The sequence below is a fragment of the Mustelus asterias genome, chromosome 13 (genome assembly GCF_964213995.1).
Source record: "Mustelus asterias chromosome 13, sMusAst1.hap1.1, whole genome shotgun sequence".
NCBI lineage: Eukaryota > Metazoa > Chordata > Chondrichthyes > Carcharhiniformes > Triakidae > Mustelus > Mustelus asterias.
The window spans coordinates 18,447,054-18,469,369 of NC_135813.1; the positions used below are offsets into that span (position 1 = coordinate 18,447,054).

Consider the following 22,316-nt stretch of genomic DNA (forward strand, 5'->3'; position numbering starts at 1 on the left):
CTCAACCCAGGAACACTTTTCCATCATGTGGGAAGGTGACCTGATCACAGATCTCTTGATATATGCAGCTTGCTCCAGAATGAAATGTTTGCCAAGTTTCCTTCATCTTTCAATGGAGAAGTAAGTAGTTTTTCCTTGACACCTGCCCTGACAACACAGCGGAGACTGTCAACTCATTGTATGGCAAAGTGCAGAGGTGAACCCGTAGCCTATCTCTCAGTGAGACAGTAATTAAAGAATTTTCACCATCACACCAAACAAAGGGTGGCACGGTGGGCACAACGGTTGTTGCCTCACAGCTCCAGGGACCCGGGTTTGATTCCTGGCTTGGGTCACTGTCTGTGTGGAGTTTGCACATTCTCCCCGTATCTGTCTGTGTGCTCTGGTTTCCTCTCACACTGCAAAAATGTGTGGGTTAGGTGGATTGGCAATGCTAAATTGCCCCTTAGTGTCAGGGTAAATATGTGGGGTTATGGGGATAAGGCCTAATGGGGCTGGGTGTTGCCAGTGTAGACTCGATGGATTTTGCATTGTAGGATTTTTATGAAACCAAAGCCATCCTGTTCTATTTAAAGCTTTGTCACTTTTTTGTGCTGGAAAGTAGAGATATGATCTAGTGAAATGAAAATCACCATAGTCCCAGAGAACCATAGCTGCTCTCCTCCTTGAGAGAGAGCTGACTGGTGGTGAATTAACCTGAGGGTTGCTACACATCAGACAAGGGGCAAGGTTGAGAAGGTGGGGCCTTCATGGTTAACCTCAGCCGGTATGGGAATTGAACCCATGCTGTTGGCATCCCTCTGCATTAGGAACCAGCTGTCCAACCAACTGAGCTAACCGACCCCACACGATCTAATATGGGACATGTTAAAACTTGACATTCATATATCACCGTACCCCTGAACTTGCAGTTTGATCATCAGATACAGCATAGAAAGGAAGAATTCAGAGCAGGATATATCACTCCTGAAGCTTTTCAGTCATGGCAGATTTGTACCTCAAATCCATTTATCTGCCTTTTCTCCACATGACCCTGTGGGCATTTGCCTCTTACAAGGGCTCGCTACTACAAAAATCTTTTGAAGCAGTGAGTGGTTAGGATCTGACATGCATTGCCTGAGAGTATGGTGGAGGCAGATTCAATCTTGTCCTGCAAAAGGGAATTGAGTAATTATCTGAAGACTTACGATTTTCAGGGTTATGAGGAAAGCAGGGGAGACTGGGACTCTTGCAAAGAGCTGGCATAGCTATGATGGGTCAAATGGCCTCCCCCTGTGATTCTATAATACCCATTTTCAGAAGTACTTCTCATCATGATAATACAGACACCTACCAATCCACAAGTTGGCATCTGGTTTACAATAAGTCTCCAATATGCCTGTACCCTTCCAGTCACCCGGTATCCCTTTTGCTTGTTGTTTTATCCATTGATATAAAATTCATTATCATTATTCTGCAAATTCATTTTCACACATATAATATAATTAGGTCACCAATAATGGTTTGAATACTATACTTTGATTATAACACCAGATTTCATTACAAATAGATTGATAATAAAGTATTCTTAAATCCTGAAAGAATGCCCATAAAACTGTTGACGTATTGTGCAAGTCTTTCATCACAATGCTTGGTAATTATCATTAATTTTAACCAATAAAATACTATTATTGAAAACCTTGCAAATTAAGACACAAGTACATGTCACACAATGATTTTTAAACTGATGTGATATCAAAAGTACAATCTCAAGAGGATTGGATTTTGTAACAGATACGTGGCAATAGAGTTTGCAGTTATTGTGATCAAAAATCATTAAATAGTACAGGGCTCCATCCAGTGCATAAGGTTTATGGAGCGGTTTTCTATTTCCAGTGCTCAGAAAATGAACTATAAATAAGCTTCTTGCTATGCCACATTCTGTAACTCGATTAAATCAAGCTGGGAACTCACCCTGCCTTCAGATACTTAGAGTTCTTGACTGACACTCAAGAAAGGGACATATGTAACTTCCAATGTAGAAGCTTGGAAAGATACAGCAAAGAAGGAGGCCATTCAGCCCATTGTGCCTGGGTCAATTGTGATTATCAATGCTGTAAAGAAATGGTATCAGACTGTATTAATCTCAGATACACTACACAAATAACTTATTACTAAACTCAAAGACTAGATGGAAAGGCAGTGTGTAATGGTCTCACAGCCACTGATGGCGTAGGCTTTGTTACGAGAATAGATTCTATTTCTCCCTTTAATTTATCCCTATTATAGAGTCCACTGCTGATAATTCAGTCATTATTTGTATTAAGAAGATGTTGAATTATCCAGCAATTCAAATGCAGTGATGTAATGCAATGGGAAATTTGCAATTCAGCCTTGAAAATAAATCAGATCATCAGATAATTGGCATTGAAGTATTTGCCACTTCCTGACAAGGCAGTTCAAGGTGTTTGTTACTCTTCAAAAACACCAAAATCTGGCCATTTGTCAACTCTGCAAATTTTCAGAGTAATATATCAATTTTGTCAGCTTCTTGTCCCTTGAGCTAACAAGAATCAAGCACAGCCTGGGATTGTACCTGGACTTGTTCTAGTGTGTACGGCTCACCAGCAGAATACATGGTGTAACACCTCACTCAACTACCTGGGGCAATGGAGGAGGAGTCCAAATTGGATTCGGGACTATTTGTTCTTTTTAAAATGAGGAAATTCTTTACAATCTTTCTAAATGCATACAACCACCGTTTATAGCCAAAAGTTAAAGTATCAGAATTAACTGCTACATTCTTAAGTGGTACAGCTTCATAAAATGAGCACACAAAGCTTCAACACTTCGAAAATTACAGGAGTCTTTATTATTTTGGTTTGCAGCATTAGAACTGGAATATAAACTGGCAGTAATTAGCAATGTCTTGTCCTTTTTATGTTGCCTTTTTAGGAGAACAACAGATTACAGAGCAACAGCTAACAGAATCTGGAGGTGGAATACTCCCCAAACATGTCTAAGTGGCTTAATGGCAAGAAAATAGGAGTGAACTGCGCCAGTCTCTCAGGCGCGCTCTGCAATGTGATCCTCCCACAGTCACTTTTCTGGAGAGTTGGGAGTTCCTCACCGGTACGGAAGGGGTGGCCTAAGCACGCCAGTAAGCCCAGGTTCAGAGCGCTTGGGTGCCATTTTGCAAGGGTGCCCCCACCTCACAGTGCACTGGAAGACCCGCTCCCTCCCCCCACAGACATCGGGACCCCCCTCATCAGTGGCATGTTCCCTCACCCCCTTCCCGACACGAGTCACCAGCATCAGGTCATTGGGGCCCTCCTGATGGGTCCCCTTACCCAATTCCCGACATATTGCCCAACAAGACCCCGACATGCGTCCCCCATCAAGAACCCCGACATGCCCCCCCCCCATCAAGACTGCCTTCATGATCCACCCCCATCAGACATCTCCCAACATAGCCCCACCATCATGACCCCCCACTCAGGCCCCACCACCTCAGCACTGCCCCAGGCACACTGGTGGTGCCCAACTGGCACAAGGCAGTGCCCAGCTGGCACCACTGCGCTGTCCAGTGGCCACTGGCAGGGTTTCTGGTGGACACCACCAGTGTGCCTGATGAAGCCCCTAATGACTCAGGGGCTTGAATGGCCCCCAAGTCTCCCGGCATGATCATTGCACCAGGTCTCCACTTGTGGAGACCAGTAGTAATTCTTGCCATTCCCGTGCAACGTCCAAAGTTTGGAGAATTCCGTGCACTGGGATTTGAATGGGCTATGCATATTTAAATACTATTTTAAATATGCTAATCGCCCTTGGGATTTCTGGGCGTGATCCAGTTTGCGCCATTAGAAAGGCACCAGGAGAATCACAAACCGTTTGGCACCAAGTACAAAACTGATTTTTAGGCCCGTACACTAGTCTCCAGGATTGGCACAATCTGCTACAGGCAGAGGTCAGAGAATCGCCCCCTAGTTTTCTCTGACAAACCAAAACATATTTATCAAAGTGAATAGATTATTAGATGGCAAGAATAACAGTACAATATTCACGCCTTCCCCTTCAATCCTAATACTCTTCTGACATCCATTCTGATGATTCCCTGCGAGGCAAAATTTTGGAAATAATTCAACACTATCTGAAAATTTCCATCATGTGCCCAAAAAGCAGGTAAAAATTCAAAAGAAAACATAGACAAAAGGATTAACTTGTATGGCTTAAAGCAAATCTCATGCGTCCGCAAATCTTGATACAGGGATGTCATAACATGCATTGAAGTAAAGGATTAATGAATAGCACAACATAACTAAATCATATATTAACTCTATGTGTCATAGAGTCATTGACTTCTAAAATGGTTAAACTATGATCGTTAAATGTGCATTTTTAATCACACGCACGCACGCGCACACACACACACACACACACACACACACGGTGGCACAGTGGTTAGCATTGTTGCCTCACAGCGCCAGGGGCCTGGGTTTGATTCTCGGCTTGGGTCACTGTCTCTGTGGGGTCTGCACATTCTCCCCATGTCTGCATAGGTTTCCTCCGGGTGCTCCGGTTTCCTCCCACAGTCCGAAAGACGTGCTGGTTAGGTGCATTAGCCATGCGAAATTCTCCCTCAGTGTACCCGAACAGGCGCCGGAGTGTGGCGCCTAGGGGATTTTCACAGTAACATCATTGCAGTGTTAATGTGACCCTACTTGTGGCACCAACAAATAAACTTTAAACTTACACACACACACACACACACACACACACACACAATAAAATTGCTCATGGTATAAATGATGAACTAAAGGTTCTGTTGTCCTGAATTTTGGAAAGCCGTGGTTGATAATTTCTGGGTGAGATTTTTCCAAAATGGTGGAGTTCCATTATCAGGCTGGTTTCTGGGTGGGAGGCTGAGAGCAGGAGGAGGGATTTTGCCCAAGATATTGCCGGTACAAGGCAATTAAAAACTGACAGGTTTGGAAGCTGGCCAATTAAGGACAGTGGATGGGCCTTCTCCGCTGTTGATCCAATCAGTGGGCCACCAGTTCCAGAAACTTAGCAGTGCCAACATGAGAAGTGGCCACTGTAGAAGAGTTGTGTCTGAAACGGGTGAGCAGAACAGTTCCTTTTTATACGTGCCAACAGGCAAGCACTGGTGAATGGAAAGGAAACCACTCTGGTGGCAGCGTTGGGGCTGCAAGGGTGGCATTAGCTGCCAGTGGCCTTCCCCAGGTTATGGAACCTCCAGCTCTGTTGGAACCCACCATCTTGAGAAACTGCAGGGAGAGGCCTTCCATGCAGCTGGCAGTCCCTTAACAAGGTAGGCTGCCGCTCCGCAGCTTCCAACTTGCCAGCGGCCTGGGAAAATTGTCCTTAACTGGGCCACTAATTATTCAAATTGGCTTCCCGCCCCCATTTGGTGGGAGCCAAGTCACAGCCACACCCATGGCTGGGAAACTTACCCAGTGAGGAGAACTATGAGTCAGGGAGCTGTTTTGACATGGCTCCTCAGATATTTTGCCTGGCTTCTCCAGCCCCTATTCTCCCAGTCCATTGGACTGTAAAATTCTGCCCTCACTATCAAAACAAGACTACTGAAATGGGAGAGGAGGTTTCTTTTCTCTTATCTTTCTCTCCCTCTTTTGGTCCACTCAATCTGTAAAGTCCTGCCTCATGCCTTTGACAAAGAAAAGAAAGAATTCACATTTGTATAGCACCTATCAAATCCCCAGCATGTCCAACTACAAAGGGTTGTGAATGTAGCCCAGTCCACCACGCAAACCAGCCTTTCATACATTGACTCTGTCTACACTTCCCGCTGCCTCGGCAAAGCAGCCAGCACAATCAAGGACCCCACGCACCCCGAACATGTTCTTTTCCACCTTCTTCCGTTGGTAAGAAGATACAAAAGTCTGAAAACACATACCAACCGACTCAAGAACAGCTTCTTCCCTGCTGCCATCTTTTGAATGGTCCTTTCAAATATTAAGTTGATCTTTCTGTACATCCTAGCTATGACTGTAACACTATATTCTGCACCCTCTCCTTTCCTTTTCCCCTATGTACTTCATGGATGGTATGTTTTGCCTATATAGGGCGCAAGAAACAATATCTTTCACTGTATCCAAGTACATGTGACAATATATCAAATCAAATCAAACCATATTTCACAATCAATTAATTGCCAGTGAAGTATAGGCTGTTATTTTTGTGGACAAAATGCCGCAGCCAATTTGTACGCAGCAAGGTCCTGAGCGAGAAGAAATTTGCAGGACTCCAGAGAAATTGCTGGGGAGAGGGACCAGCTGAACTGCTCTTGCCATGAGCTGGCATGGGCACAATGTACTGAATGGTCTCCTTCCACACTAACCATTCCATTCTATGTCTCATCAACAACAACGAGATAAATAACCAACTCACCTGTTTCTGCACTTATTGTTTCCAAGTTAATAGTTTATTTATTAAAGTTTATTTATTAGTCACAAGTAAGGCTTACATTAACACTGCAATGAAGTTACTGTGAAATTCCCCTAGTCGCCACATTCCGGCGCCTGTTCGGGTCAATGCATCTGACCAGCACGTCTTTCAGAACGTGGGAGGAAACCGGAGCACCCGGAGGAAACCCATGCAGACATGGGGAGAAAGTCCACACAGTCAGTGACCCAAGCCAGGAATCAAACCTGGGTCCCTGGCACTGTGAGGCAGCTTTGCTAACCACTGTGACACCATGCTGTATTGGTCAGAAATTATTGGCGAATTCCCCAGCTCTTCTTGAAATATTGTTACTGGATTCTTTGTTATTCACCTGAACAAGTAAACAAGGCCTTGGTTTGACATCTCATGCAAAACAAACATAGGAATCTACAAGCCTAAAGACCATAGAAAACATTCATCTGTCCTTTCCCAGTGTCAAACAAATATTGGATTCTATGACTCACATTCATCTTTCATTTTTTTTCCTGTCCCAACTCCCTTGAGAACATGTGGGTACAATCAGACTCCGTAGGATTATCACTCCGAGTAAAGTCAATTGTCAATGGTACTCCATAAAAAGCGACTCGGAAGGTGCAACATACAAGCTGACTTTGCCTCCAAGCTCACCTCCAAACCATTCAACACCTTCCCCAGTGGTAATTTAGGATCAAAACTCACTAAGTTGGGAAATATGATGAAGAAATAACAAATGACCCCAGGTAAACCTAGAAAAGATATTAACATCCAGCAGAGTGAAATGGAAGGGTGCAATTCACAGCATTGGATAGCTTGCACAAGATGTAAATAATATGTGGGTGTTCCAACTGCTATCACTCCCATAATAGTGCCTCTTTCACATGAAAATGTCACATAAAAACAGTTTGGTTTTATTACTTTAACTCCATAGTACTCCTTCTGAAACCTTCTTCCATTAGCGACAGTATTAAAAAATATAATGCGTTATTGATAAGAATCTTACAATAAATATTGCAGCATCTATGATGTTCTTCCAATGACTTTTTCCAACATGAAAAGTAATCAGTCTGTCCGGAAAGCTATTAAAAAAAAGTACAAATAGGAATAATCCTTCTGTGCTGAACATTTGTGTACAGAGTCATGGCATAACTATAGGGTTCGTGGTGGGAGATACAGGACGGATATCAGAGGTATGTTCTTTACGCAGAGAGTGGTTGGGGTGTGGAATGGACTGCCTGCAGTGATAGTGGAGTCAGACACTTTAGAAACATTTAAGCGGTTATTGGATAGGCACATGGAGCACACCAGGATGATAGGGAGTGGGATAGCTTGATCTTGGTTTCAGATAAAGCTCGGCACAACATCGTGGGCCGAAGGGCCTGTTCTGTGCTGTACTGTTCTATGTTCTGTTCTATGTTCTAGAGTCACTCAGTTGGCCAGTCTGCTGGCGAGGTGTGAGGGTTGCACAAATGGCCTCACTATTCCACACCCCTTCCCCAGCCGAGAAAAAGTAAAAGATCAGCTCAAGAATCTGATCCTCGTCACGACTTAGCTAATGGAGTGCCCAAAAGGCACTGGGAGAGAGCAGGGCCAGGCCTGGCTGCAATGGCCCTCATAGTTCCACAAGCATCAGAAACACACCATCCAGGCTGACACATGCCCTCTGCTGCCTATTGACCTGGCATAACGTAACGCTGTCAGGAAAAACAAGATGAGGGAGAACATCCAGGAACATTGAATCATGCAGCACAGAGAGAGGCCATTCAGCCCAGTGTGCCTAAGACAACAGCAGATATAATTGGAAGGAGAAAAGAAATAAATGTACATATTTATCCTGGGATGGAACATTTAAGTTATGAAGAGAGGTTGGATAGGCTTGGGTTGTTTCCATTGGAGCAGAGAAGACTGAGGGGCAACCTGATTGAGGCGTACAAGATTATGAGAGACATGGACAGAGTGGATAAGGAGCAGCTGTTCTCCTTAGTTGAAGAGTCAGTCATGAGGGGACATCGGTTCAAGGTGAAGGGCAGGAGGTTTAGTGGGGATGTGGGAAAAAATATTTTTACCCAGAGGGTGGTGACAGTCTGGAATGCGCTGCCTGGGAGGGTGGTGGATGCAGGTTGCCTCACATCCTTTAAAAAGTATCTGGATGAGCACTTGTCACGTCATTACATTCAGGGCTATGGGTCAAGTGCTGGCAGATGGGATTAGGTGGGAGTTCAGGTGTTTCTAATGTGTCAGTGCAGACTCGATGGGCCAAAGGGCCTCTTCTGCACTCTATGATTCTATAATTCTACATAGGCTCAGAGATATTAAAAAGCTGAGAGACATATTACACAGTACAAGTGGCGGAATATTAAATAGACAAGCACATTACAGCATTTTAGCTCAAGGGAGATAAAATCAGCAGGAAACCTGTCTGAATTACAATATATCTTTCTGAGACACAGGACCCAATTTTAATTCTGTGCAAGTGGGTGAGTTTTGAATGGGTTAAAATCAGGCCCAGATTGCCAGTGGCTATTCGACACTCTTGTCTTTCGGGAAGACATCACAGAGGCAGATAAACAACAGCAGGATTTATAACAGGCATCAAACCATTGGTTGCTAAAGGTGTAAGATAGTTTTCTGTTTTAAGTGTACACAGTAGCCGAGAGTGGGATTCACTGTCATACAGGCCACATTGCATGCCCTTCACTATTTACTTAGTTGTTGTCCTAACTCTAATTTCCCCAGCTGCTGGGGCTACAGAAAAACAAAGATAAGCCTCTCGTTTCCATATTGTCTCCCTCATTTTGCTGACGGGAAGAATTAATTTTCCCAGAAAATAGGAGGCCCCTATTTGTTCAGTAAACTGAGAAATGGTTTTCAAGTATCAGCAGTCTAAACAGAAAGAGAAGGAGGGTGTATTCTGATCCTCCCAACCTGAACACAATTCCCTAATGACATGCTCTCCCCAAAAATTCCTCACAGCGCTAAACTAGCTCCTCAACAGCTGCTCTGTAAGGAGAAGGATGACTGGAGGGGAGAAAGAAAAACCGAAGGAAGGTTAATCAAAATCTGGTTAAGAAAATCTGTAAATGTTTAGTAACTTTAAAAGCAGATGCTGCTGTCATTCAGAGTTGAATGGCAGTGATAATAAAGAAACTGTTGCCATTCAAATGTGCGTAAGGCATTTAAAACACTTAATGCTGGATTCTGATTCTTTTACCAAATGTTTGAAGCTTTCATTTGCAATGTCTCAAAATGGGAGAACATTAGGAACGCAGGAATCAAAAGCATATAATGCATCATTGCATTTGTAAATACTGCACGTAATTTAACAGTTGGAGCATTGGTTGGAATGCAGTTATGAATTGCAGGGTAATTCTCAATTATCTAGAAAAAGACACAATCTCAGCTAAAAATGTACAGTGATTCACTAATTCTAAGAGCTTGCCCTTACAGCAATTATTGTTTTAATTAATTTACTAACTTTTTTTCCTTTTCAAAACTGTATTTCGCATTTCATTCATTCATGCTGTCCCGGAAGGAGTTGGGAATTGGCTGGGAATGTTATTGTTAAAAAGGCACATCCAGTTGTGGAAAGGGAATGAGGTTGACTTTTGTTTGTCCATATCTATGGTGAAGAGTTGGCCATGACTTGGAGGCACTGGCCTCACTGAAATCACATCAGAAAGTGGGTGTCGAACCAGAATTGTATTGCTGGTCATTGGATTAAGGCTGGCACCACTGAGTGGGGCTCCCAGGGCCATTTTCCTGCACCTTTGCATCCCACAAAATACCAAACTTTCCCTGGCTGACCTCTCCTCCGCTATCGGCCGTGGAAATGATTGGAGTGTTGCGCACTGCTTCTTCCAACCATTTCCAAACTGAAGTGACAATTGGAACCCTTGTTTTGCATATTCAAATTGGACTACTGCCCAAAACAGGCAGGCCCTGCGGCCTTCAAATTGGTACCAGCTTCCTCGCTATTAAAGAGATTGTGAAGCTATCAACTCCATCCCAAGGTCATAACCACCCCATTAAGGCCAGGAGAAAACAAGTGGAATCAGCTTCCAAGTGTCACTCGAGATTAAATTGCAGAATCTTGAACATTTTTAATTGATATATGTATCTGCTTTCTTTTTCCAATTTCCTCCCCCTGTAATTTCCCCTCCTCTCCTGGGGGCAGTGATTCACGGTGAGGCAGAGTTACAGGGCAGACTGCGGCACCTGGTTTTCTTCATGTGCAAGTGCAGAGACGGAATGTCAGCCAGCCATTCCCAATGGGATGAACATCACAGCTGAGTCCGTTGTTGTCCCCCACCAGACGTCTTAGTGTGCAGATACATCCAGCAGTGTTCAATGGACAGAAGTCAGAAGTGGGTGCCCTGACTGATTGTTCCCATTCCTAGCCCAGGTATTCTGTGGGTAACTGCACCATCCCTATCAATATATCTGGCACTAACCGAGGCTTAAACCCTCCTTGGTATTATAGGATCATTATCACTCAACCATCAGGGCAACTCAATATTGACTTCCCCAATGAATCCTTAAGTCCAAATGGCAACAGGACAATTAGGAAGGCAGCTTTTCCATCAATACCCATTTCCCAGGCACAAACATATACAAAACTAATCAGTACTGCCTAAAATAGTATGTTTTAATTGATGCATTTGCTCCCTCATAGAGAACGACAGTACAAACAACTTCCAGGAATTAACTAACACTACAATTATACTGTGGCTACAGGTTTCCTCCTGTCAACTCTTGAGTATTTTTAAACTAGGTGTCAGACGATACAGGAGCTTTAACAAGGAGCAGGAGATGACGTTTCTCAGGGTGTGTCACACTGCTCCCCTCCGGAATCACGTCTAGACTTGACTTCACAAGTGCATTGCTGCATTTGTGTCATGGTGAAGTAACCAAAAACTACAACACAAAGATGGCAGTATAACTGTAATTTTTGATTACAACAGAAATTATAATCTGAGACAAATAGCATGCTGGAATATCATAGAATCATAAAATTCCTACAGTACAGAAAAAGGCCATTTGGCCCATCAATTCTACACTGACTCTCTGACAAAGTATCTTACCCAGGCCCTCTCCCCCAGCCTATCCCCGTAACCCCATCTAACCAGCACATTTTAGAGCGCTAAGGGGCAATTTAACATGGCCAATCCATCTAACCTGCACATCTTTGGACTATTGTACAATAGTATACAATATTATATGGGTGGCATGGTGGCAAAGTGGTTAGCACTGCTGCCTCACAGTGCCAGAGACCCGGGTTTGATTCCTGGCTTGGGTCACTGTCTGTGTGGAGTTTGCATGTTCTCCCCGTGTCTGCATGGGTTTCCTCTAGGTGCTCCGGTTTCCTCCCACAGTCCAAAGATGTGCAGGTTAGGTTAATTGGCCAAGCTAAATTGCCCCTTCGTGTCAGGGGGATTAGCAAGGTAAATACATGGGGTTATGGGGATAGGGCCTGGGTGGGATTATTGTCAATGCAGGGTCGATGGGCCGAATGGCCTTCTTCTGCATTGTAGGGATTCTATCCTATTCTTCTATTCTATTCTATTGTACACACTACTACTAAATTCCTGTCCATCTTTGCTCAGCAAAGACAATGGGGCTGCATCACATACAGGCATAGTCTTTATTTTATCCAGTATAAGCCCTCACCATCAGCGAAAGCAAATGCAACCAGCTTCATTCACTGAAAAAAATTCAAAGAAACTTTGTTTCAATAATTGTTCCATATTTTGCTGATTTCTTCTTTAAGTAACAGATATCAAATACACCTAATATATGAAAACTAATCAACTTTTCGTAAAATCAAATGGCCTCCAGGTTATATTGGTTCCTTTACAAGTATTTTGTGTGGTTGCAAGCCTTTGTGCACAATAGCAATCGGCTGTGCCCCCAGTATGGGCCACAGAAGCTCAATCATCAAATTAAAGTAGTTCAAAGAATTTGATTCCACACTTAGTCTTTTGCCTTGTGTTCTGGTCGATACTTTCTAACGATAAAATAGCAGCTTCTTTGGCCTTTTTCAAAAAAATGCAATCTGTGGGCTGCCTATCATATTTAAGGAGTTCCAATAAAAAAATCCCAGAGAGAAAAAAGACTGTGGGTTACCATGCTGAACATACCTACTTGTAAAAGCATTTCAGAACCAGTGTTCTTCCAAAGAGCTGTTGATTTATGCGGCTGCATCCCATCTCATTAAATGTTTGCCGCTGTCAGTCTGAGGTAGTGTTCACAGCAGGTTGTCATGTCGTGTCACACCAGGTATCACGATCCAACAGAGGTTAATAAGTATAAACTATTCTACTACACAACAATTTACAGATCTCAGCTGCACCGTTTAACATGTCAGACCAATGTGTGACTTGCTTGTACATTTAAATAATTTTGTAACAGATCCCCAGGACGCATGTAGCAAAACTCCGGAGTCAGGTAAACCCAGTTGAATTTCACTCGGTATTTTGAACCTTACACTACAGGGTGACCAAAGGCCCTCAGCCAAAGTTCAGGAAACACAACGTTGGACCAGTTTGCATTTAAAGAAAAAAAAACTTTCAGAAGCTCAATAACCTCAACAAAGATTTTCCTATGTAAGCATTTACTGCCAGTATCCATGGTGATGGATTTTCATGCTGTAACTATGAAATTCACATTGTTGCCACTAACCACTTAAGACCCTGTTGGGAAGGCTAGTGAATGCCTGACAAAAGTTGATGCAAAGCAATAGTTGTTGTCTTTTGTTACTTGCCAGGCTTCTAGCAGAGTACTATTATGCCCCAGTGATTGAAGTGGCCATGTTAAAACCCGATATATAAAAAGGGGCTAAATTTCAGTGAGAGGCATGAAGTGTGATAATGCAGTGGACAGCTATGTGGGGTAGACCCTTTATTTTTTCTCTCTCTAAGAATGACATCAGACTGATTCTCTCTGGAAAGCCCAAAGTTTGGCAAAATAAAATCTTACCGACAAAACGCAGAGCCAGGCTAAAATCAGAAACTCACCCCCAAAAAAGAGAGAAGTGAAACAAAATAGTCTTGTAAATTCACAGAATCTGACACGGAATAAATAAATTGAGGATTTTAGATTAGAAACTCCAGACTCTGCCATACATCAGTCAATCACATTACAGCGTAAACAGTAAGAAGTAGATTTGTGCAGGCAAACGTTTGCAAATACTTAATATTCCGAATTTTAGCATTGTTTTCCTAATTCTGTCAATTAACTATTCAGGGAGAATTAGTGTTGTCATTCTTACAAAAAATAAAGGGTCTACCGTTTACCCTGCTGCACTATTACACTTCATAGCAGAAAAATTCTAGTAAAAAAGTGACAAGACGCGTATATAAAGTTTTTTTAAAAAGTTGTATGGTTTGTAACGGATTCCTTTGTCTAACACAACGTAATTGAATGAGGACTTTCCACGATCATGTAACTATACCTGATCATGATTCCAGAGTGATTAGTGTTTTTTTGCTAATTCTGTCGATTAAGTATCCGCAACAAAAATTAAATGTTGCGAGTTTCCCTAACTTTCCAGCGTAAATGACTAATGTTAGTCCACCTTAAACCTGCGCGCAATATACAATAGCAGCAACAGCAAGTTAACCTTGGGGTCCCGTTCTCCGACCAGCATCAATCCCTTGATTAAATTACAGCCTTGCACATTTTTTCCCCAATCCATTAAAAAAAACACCTATTGTTAATGTATTTACGGCACTTTTAATATGCGGACCATTTATTTAAAAGAGTTATTCCCTCGACAATCTAGTTATTAGTACACACACACACACACCTACCTCCACTGCTCATTATTCTGCCCTGACATTCAGACAACTGTTCGAAAAATATATATCCGCCTGTCGATTTTAGAATTGGCTCGATTTGATGTGAGGTACCTATTATAAAAACGGAGTCACATGTAATTTCTATCTACTACCTCGAAGGAACGGGATTTGCGTTCGTAGCCGGTCAAAATGGTTTTGAATCACCCAGCCCCGAATTGAATTCGGAGAGTGGGAACCGGGCTGTTGGATTGCAACGGGGGCATTTCTAAACCGTTCATAGCTCGTTCCTTCATTCACACACACGTTAATGAGCAGGATGGCAGTGTTTGCATTTAATTGTTCCTGACACAACGAACGGTCTCGCCTCCGCACGACGTGCTGGTTAGGGTGCATTGACCATGCTAAATTCTCTCTCAGTGAACCCGAACAGGCACCGGAGTGTGGCGACGAGGGGATTTTCACAGTAACTTCATTGCAGTGTTAATGGAAGTCTACTTGTGACACTAATAAATGAAGAATAATAATCGTTCCTTTGCATTTCCCTCGTTTCTTGCGTTCCGAATTCATGTCGATTTAAACGGAGTTTATTTTTTTATATTTTAAGCGCCTATTGTAAACCCTCGTACACATTTTTAACAAAACGCATTATAATTCGATTTCGTAAATTGTAGATGTTTATTTTTTAAAATAATAATTCGGCCCTCAATTGTTGTATTATCAGGTTAACTTCACAAGGCTCCCAGTTGGAGCTACCTGGACATTACAAAGGTGATCCGTTTGCCCGTGTCACTCACTCCCTCTCCTAATCGCAGAATGGAGAGGACCGTATTGAATTTATTCTCTCGCTGCTTCACCCTCCTAATTCCCCGAACACTAAAAAGCCATCAAGCAACGTAAAAAAATGAACTGAGGGTCCCATATGTGTCCAAATCTCCCAGCTTGTCCGAGTGTGTTTAATGCGATAGCCCCCGGGAAAGTTCCTCCGAGGAATATCTATGGCTTTAACCAATTCTTGATGAGGAACTTCCAAGTTTAGTTCTCGGGTTCAAATTCTCAGACTCCGTTCAGCGATCCAACTGTCGAATAAAAGTTGGAAATGGAAATTGTCCTATAATTAACTAAAGCCCATGTTTAAAACGCGCGAACAGGTAGTTGATATCATTGCGTTTCCCCTGGCGCCTTGTTACTCCACCAGCTGCAATTGTGAAGACTTTCTATATTGTACACCATCTTCTAACTTTTTAAAAGTTTGCAAAAGAGACCATGTCGCCCTGGAAGGGGTTGGCGGTATTTGTGGTGAAGCGGACGGGCTGGAATAGGGGTGCTTTCTTTCTTACAGTTTTGATATCAGAATTTCTGAGTGGGCTTCAAGGCACCGCCTCTCTGCATCAAGTTGACGTGTGAACTCTTAGGAACACTTAAACAAAGTCCCGCGGCAATTCTCAGCCCCGCACCGTCTAACTTCGCTCAGAGAAAATTAATCTGGCCCATAATGATTTTAAAAGTTCCCTCTTCACACCTCCCCTTCTTTCCCCTTTCACACCTTCCCTCATTTTCCCTCACACTTCTCTTTCCCCACACACCTTCCCTCCTTCCCTCTCACATCTCTCTTTCCCCTCAGTCCTTCCCTCCTTCCCCCTCACATTTTCCCTATTTTCCCCTCTCACTTTCCCTTTCACACCTTCCCCTCACACTTTCCCTTCTTTCCCTCACACTTCTCTTTCCCCTCACACCTTTCCCTCTTTCCCCTCACACCTTTCCCTCTTTCCCCTCACACCTTCCCTCTTTCCCCTCACACCTTCCCTCCTGCCCCCTCACACTTCCACCTTTCCCCCTCACACCTTCCCCTCTTTCCCCCTCACACCTTCCCTCCTTCCTCTCATACCTTCCCTCCTGCCCCCTCACACCTTCCCTTCTTTCCTCTCACATCTTCCCTTCTTCCCCTCATACTTCCCCCTTTCCCCTCACACCTTCCCCCTTTCCCCCTCACACCTTCCCATGTTTCCCCCTCACACCTTTCCCTCATACCTTCCCTCCTTTCCTCTCACATCTTCCCTTCTTCCCCTCACACTTCCCCCTTTCCCCCTCACATCTTCCCCTCTTTCCCCCTCACACCTTCCCTCCTTCCCCATCACACCTTCCCTCCTTCCTCATCACACCTTCCCTCCTTCCCCCTCACACCTTCTGACACCTTCCTTCCTTCCCCTCGCACTTTCCCTCCTTCCCCTCACGCCTTCCCCCTTTTCCCCTCACACCTTCCCTCTTCCCCCTCTCACCTTCCCTCCTTCCAGCTTCATAATTCCCCAGCACACTTTGACCTAATTTGTCTAGAATGAAATACGAAGTTTGGTTATTTTTTCAGAGAAAGGGGCAGATGAGGGTCAATAGAAGAGAGTGATTGCTTTTTACCGAAAGGGAAATGGATTTTATTTTAAAGGATTATTAATAATTCATCACACAAACCAACGTGTCGACATAAAGCGCAACACTGCTCGTGTTTCGAAATATCTTCTTCGCTCGCAGCTTAATCTTAGCGGGTTTGTTTTTTAGGAATATGATGGATTGGGACATCCAGAAAAGGCACATTTAACATCCCCGCGTCTCCACACAATCACAATCAACATGTTCTTGCTGTCGTTCGTTATTTCCCCCAACCATGTATTAATGGGATATCTGATCTTTAATATACAAAACCAAGTTTGCATTTTAAAATATTCTGGGAGCGTTTTCCAGCTACATGTTTTTCCAAATGACAATTAGAAACGAGTGGTTTAAGCTAACAGACGCACTTGTTGAACGAGCGAATCTGGAGGTTTTGGGTAAATTTGCTCCCCAAAAGCCACACAGCGCAACTTGCACCAGAAAGATGTATTTAGCAATCGGCCTGAATTTTATCAAGGCGCCTGTTACCAACACGACTGTGTTGCAGCCCCGATTACAAGGAAAGTGCATCCGACAACAAGTGTGAGGGCCGAACTTAAATATTTTGGTTTTAAAAAATACCATAAAGACGCCTAACCGGGTTAGGCATCTTCTTTTGTATTTACAACTCGTATAATTATCCAGATCTCTGCACAGTCAGTGCATGTGCGGACTGTAGACTGCGGAATAAACGTGCGGCTCCAGCACCGCCGAAAAGAAATTCTCCAGAACCCCAAAAGGCATCTCCCAAAAACACTGACAATTTTTTTTGGACCCAAAATCACAAATAACGATCTGACGCCTTAAAACAAAATCTCACCCTTTAGAATATTTCTAGGCTTGTCTTAGAAATGCATTTCGAGTGGAGGGACTGCTCGGTTTACGGGAATTCAATATGAAATCTCTCGGTAGAAAACGCCGGTGCCAACTCGACACTTTTGAGGCAACGAGGAATTTGTACAGTTGGGTCTTGTCGCCTGTGTGACGGGAGGTAAATGTGTTTGCTTTAAAACTGCCCCCGGGGCGGTCGGTTCCAAACGGTCTTCACTTTTGTTTTGGGGGAGGGAGGGGGATATTCTGGACCGTGTGGTATTATTTAGCCGGTGTGTGTGTGTGTGATTTTGTGTTGTATGTATTTATAGTGGCTACTGTACGTGACAGCTCTTTGGAGAATAGACAGGCGACCTGTCCCAGGCCAGGTGAGTCTATCTCAGCGTCCAAGACCAGTTGACAATCAGAATTGCAATAAACCAAACGGAGAACTCGTCGGAGGAAAGGCAGGATGCATCTGGGGATGGGAATTAAACAGGCGCACACACACACACTATATTCTATTCTGCTCTAAGTTGAATAAACACGGGTTACTTCACCACGAAGGACTGCCGTCGCCGCTTTCCATTTTACTGTTCCTGATTAAATTAATTATGGTGAAGGGGAAATATTTTAGCATCGTTTGGGGTTTTTGTGGCATGGTTTTTATTTCCAAAGCTTTGGATGCTTTAACAGAGCTTTTTTTTTAAAGCGACATAATCATTTGGTCAGAGAATTCCTGTCTTCCCTATTCACTTGTACCGGCTGTAATATATACATTTCACCCACAGGTATGTCCAGAGTCTGTAAATCTTAGGCATGGTGGCTAATATTGAAATTATTCTGGGTGCATTGTATGTATGTATACGAAAATTTTAAACCGAGCCGAAAAAAAATGAACCCTCACCAAATTGGGCTTGCTAATGGTCTACTGCTGTGTAATTATTCTGCAACCGCGACTGTATTTTCGACAGTTGCGGTGCCCCGAGTGGGTGACAGATAGATTACGATGCGGCCCCTCCAGACCCAAAATCGAAACACCTTTCAGACGAAATGAAACCCCAGGACATTTCCACACAGCCTAAAGTCAGACACCCGCCGAGAGTTACAGGCCGCAGTACACGGTTATAAGCGGCGCTTTGTTAAAAAATAAAATTTGTAGAGGCCTCGACCAACACACATGAAATATTCTGCGAGGATTGAATTTTGTGAAACTGAGAAATCCTTTAGGATGTGGGGGCCCCAGTTTGCTTTTAGCAACCCACGTTCTGTCAAAAACAATCAGGGTATGAACCTCAGGGTAAAAAAAAACACTCAGTCAATAACACTGAACAGATAGCAAGAGTTACCAGGGAAACAATATTTTTTTGGTGGAAATAGCAATTCAATTTTTATCAAGAAATGTCGGAAGTTGCGGCTTGAATACCGAACCAACACACGCACAAAACATAAAGCCATAATCCACATTTTTAAAAAGTGATAATAAACGGTGAGCTCCCTTGCCTTCTGTAGGGGAGACGTGCACACACTTACTGTTCATAGTCGTGCTTGCAATAAAGTTTCCTATCCCGAAAATAGCAACTCTTGGTGAGAGGTTGTTGACACACCGTACACTGCAGACAATGTTCGTGCCAGGAAGCTTCATTGACTCTTAGAAGGAAGCGATCTTCTATAGGTCTTTGGCAACCGTCACACATTTCTTTATGTTTACAATCGGAGCCTACAGGAGCGAGAGAGAGAGAAATATAATAATGTTTTGTCAGAACAAGAAAAAAAGCACACACCCTGCCCGAATGGTGTTTCTTCCTTTTGCTTTTTTCAGCCCTGAGTGAGAATTTGGAAGCGACACGTTCCCCCAAATATCACTCCCCTCCCTCCTCAGTGTCCCCGGCCGGCTGAAACACACCTTCACCACTTTTTAAAAAGCAGCCCCACACAATCTGTCACTGTTTCCCCAATGGGTTATAGGAAGTGGAATCATTTGGAGAGAGTGTGCCCTGTATCTGGGTGAAGCCACTTTCCAGCAATGTTATGTCACCCCCTTCTCAGTGAAGAAATCACATCATACACATTGCTGCTGCCCCCAATCTGCCCCCCCCCCCACCACCACTTCAAAAAAAGGAAAAAAAACCTCCAGAGTTCCTAAACCACACGAAACAGCGGTTGCTGTCGAAAACCTCACTCGTCTCTCGCAGCAGAATACTTATTCAAAGCCAGCAAATGGTTTGGAACGCGCGACCCGCAGAGTAAGTGGCCTGTCACCTTTTTTTTTGAGGGGGGGGGGCGAAAAAAGATACAAAAGAAAAGTTTGTAAACACGTTATTTACCCAGTAGCATTCCCAGAGTGGCTGGACCTGAACGTAACGGGCGCTCCTCCATTTTTATATCGTCCAGCATGCTTGGAGTGTCGGGTTCTCTTCTGCTGAAGTACCTATCCAGGGACTGGGGACCTGTTGCGAGAGCCATCCTCAGGGTCACTGATATGCAAGTACCAAACGGCGTCCCTCTCCCCACCCTCCTCCCCTCTCTCCCTCCTCCCCTAACACCTCCAACTTTAATGCTTACTTTAGCACAATCGATACAAGCTATTTACTATACACGACCACATGCACAGGAGGTGGGGAGGGTGGAGAGAGGAGGTTGGAGGGGGAGAGTGAGAAACTTGGTATTCGGGAATAATTGATCGCCGCACTTACAAGTAGATCAGCACTTGATTCAGTAGAGAGAGAGAGAGAAAAAGTGTTCTCTTAAATAAACGCGGACTTATCAGCACCTGAGGGAACACTAGTGAGGGAGGAAGGCTGGAATTAACCAGGACAAAAAGTTGCAATCCAACCTTCTCGGGTTCTGTTGTTTGGGGGGCGGGGGGGGGGGGGAGGGGGATCAAGGAGGAAATTAACTAGGAGTAAAATCCCATGAAGCCAGATGAAGGTTTTCCCTGGGTGCTCGGATGGGAATGTGCCATACAGCGTCCTTTGGAGCGGGTGGGTATGGAACCTGGGAGTGAAAGGAGGGAGGGAGGAGGGAGGGAGGGAGGGGGAGAGAGAGAGGAGAGGAGGAGAGAGAGAGAGGGAGGAGGAGGAGAGAGAGGGGGAGGAGGAGCGCTCTGGCGTACGGATACAGACGCCAGCACGCTGGCGCTGCGCTGCCTCCCACCCCGCCCCCGCCCCCTTTCTCTGTCTCTCTGTCTCTATCCCTCTCTCTGAGTCTCTCTCTCCCTGTCTCTGTCTCTCTCCCTCTCTCTGATTCTCTCTCTCCCTGTCTCTGTCTCTCTCCCTCTCTGATTCTCTCTGTCTTCGTGTCTCTGTCTCTTTCTCTCACTGTCTTTCTTTCTCTGTGTTTCTCTCTTCCTCTGTCCCCCTCCCTCTCCCTGTCTGTCTTTCTGACTTTCTTTCTCTGTCTCCTTTTCTCTGTCTCTGTCTCTCTCTCTCTGTGTTTCTGCCTCACTGTCTTTCTTTCTCCCTGTCTGTCTGTCTCTCTCTGTCTCTCCCTCTGTTTCTCTGTGTGTCTGTGCCTCTCTCTCACACTATATTTCTTTGTCTCTGTCTCTCTCACTCTCTGCGTTTCTCTCTGTCTGTCTCTGTCTCTCTCTCTTTCTGTGTTTCTCTCTGTCTCTCTGATTCTCTCTCTGTGTCTGTCTCTTTCTCTCACAGTCTTTCTCTCTCTCTCTCTTCCTCTGTCTCTCCCCCTGTCTCTCTCACTGTCTTTCTCTCTCTCCCTCTGTCTCTCTCCCTCTCTCTCTGTGTGTCTTTCTTTCTCTGTCTCTTTCTGTCTCTGCGTTTCTGACATTTCAACGTTGTCCCCGGTTTGGCCGCTGTAGCAGTGCTTCCCCCTCCCCCCCATCCACCCCCCCCCCCCCCCCCCCACACACACACATTCAGTGTGCCCACTCTAGCCAGGAAATAGAACGCCAGATACACAGACACCAGGTGGGAACTCCATTCACGTTTTTAACCTCCATTCTTAACGCTAAATCTTCACACTCTTTCTTTACCATCTCCTTGCTCCAAGGCACAAAATAATGAAAACAAGAGAAAAAAACGAGAGACAAAAAAAATCATGATATTTTTCCTTGGCGGGGGAGGGGGGGGGGGAGTTTGGGGAAACTATTCCCACTGCCTCCCCCTCACACACATACGATTTGTTTTTAGAGAACATTGCAGGAATAAATCCGGCGCACCGTGTGTACATTTCTACCCTGGAAATGGGAATTGGCGTTAAGTGACGAGTTAATGGTCTCGGAAATACTGTGTTTTTGTTTATGTTAAAATGACAGGAAAGGAAATCGTTAAAGTGACCAATTGCCGCTCGGAGACTCACTGCAGATGTGAAAGGTGAGACTTTCAAATATTGAGAGAACCTAACGCCTCCTAAGTATGGCCATATAGTTCTGACTAATACCCCTGCCCTGTAAGGTGACTTAACTCGAAAGAACTGTGGTAGATGTTTACTTGGAAACACACACACACGCGTTTCGATTCAAATTCTCACAATTCTCGCCAAATCCACTTTCCCCACAACACCATCATCCCGGTGTTCGGAGATTAAAACACTACTGAATTCATACTAAAGAAAGATACACATTTGATCTGATATTTAATTGTTACAACCCAGACTGGCGATGAATTAAACATTACCAAAATCAATTTGAACTATTTTAAGGTCGCTAACTGGAGGGGTTGGGGGGGGGGGGAGGTGGGGGGAAACCGAATTAGGAAAATAGGAATCTTGCTAAGCGTGCACTGCACCTGGCGATGGCCAGTTATACTGTGAATCAGAACCAGGGGGGCGAGAACGGTTACACTCTGTATCCTGTTCCCGACACAATCACCACAATGAACGGCCCAG

The 22,316-nt window shown here is 44.2% G+C and overlaps 1 protein-coding gene across 2 annotated transcripts in view; it reads right to left on the reverse strand.

The window, feature by feature from the left end:
• Nucleotides 1–20,305, reverse strand: part of LOC144502478 (LIM/homeobox protein LMX-1.2) — a 192,359-nt gene extending 172,054 nt beyond the window's left edge. The window contains exons 1-3 of one of the 2 annotated variants that reach the window (XM_078226439.1): nt 20,165–20,305; nt 19,796–19,918; nt 19,002–19,188 (exon numbers count right to left, since the gene is read on the reverse strand). In XM_078226439.1, coding sequence (XP_078082565.1) covers nt 19,002–19,188; nt 19,796–19,865 — 257 coding nt within the window. In that variant the 5' untranslated portion in view covers nt 19,866–19,918; nt 20,165–20,305. Of the gene's footprint in view, nt 1–19,001; nt 19,189–19,795; nt 19,935–20,164 lie in introns of those variants that run through there. The other variant, XM_078226438.1, reaches the window with a different exon arrangement.
• Between the last annotated feature and the right edge of the window lie 2,011 nt (nt 20,306–22,316).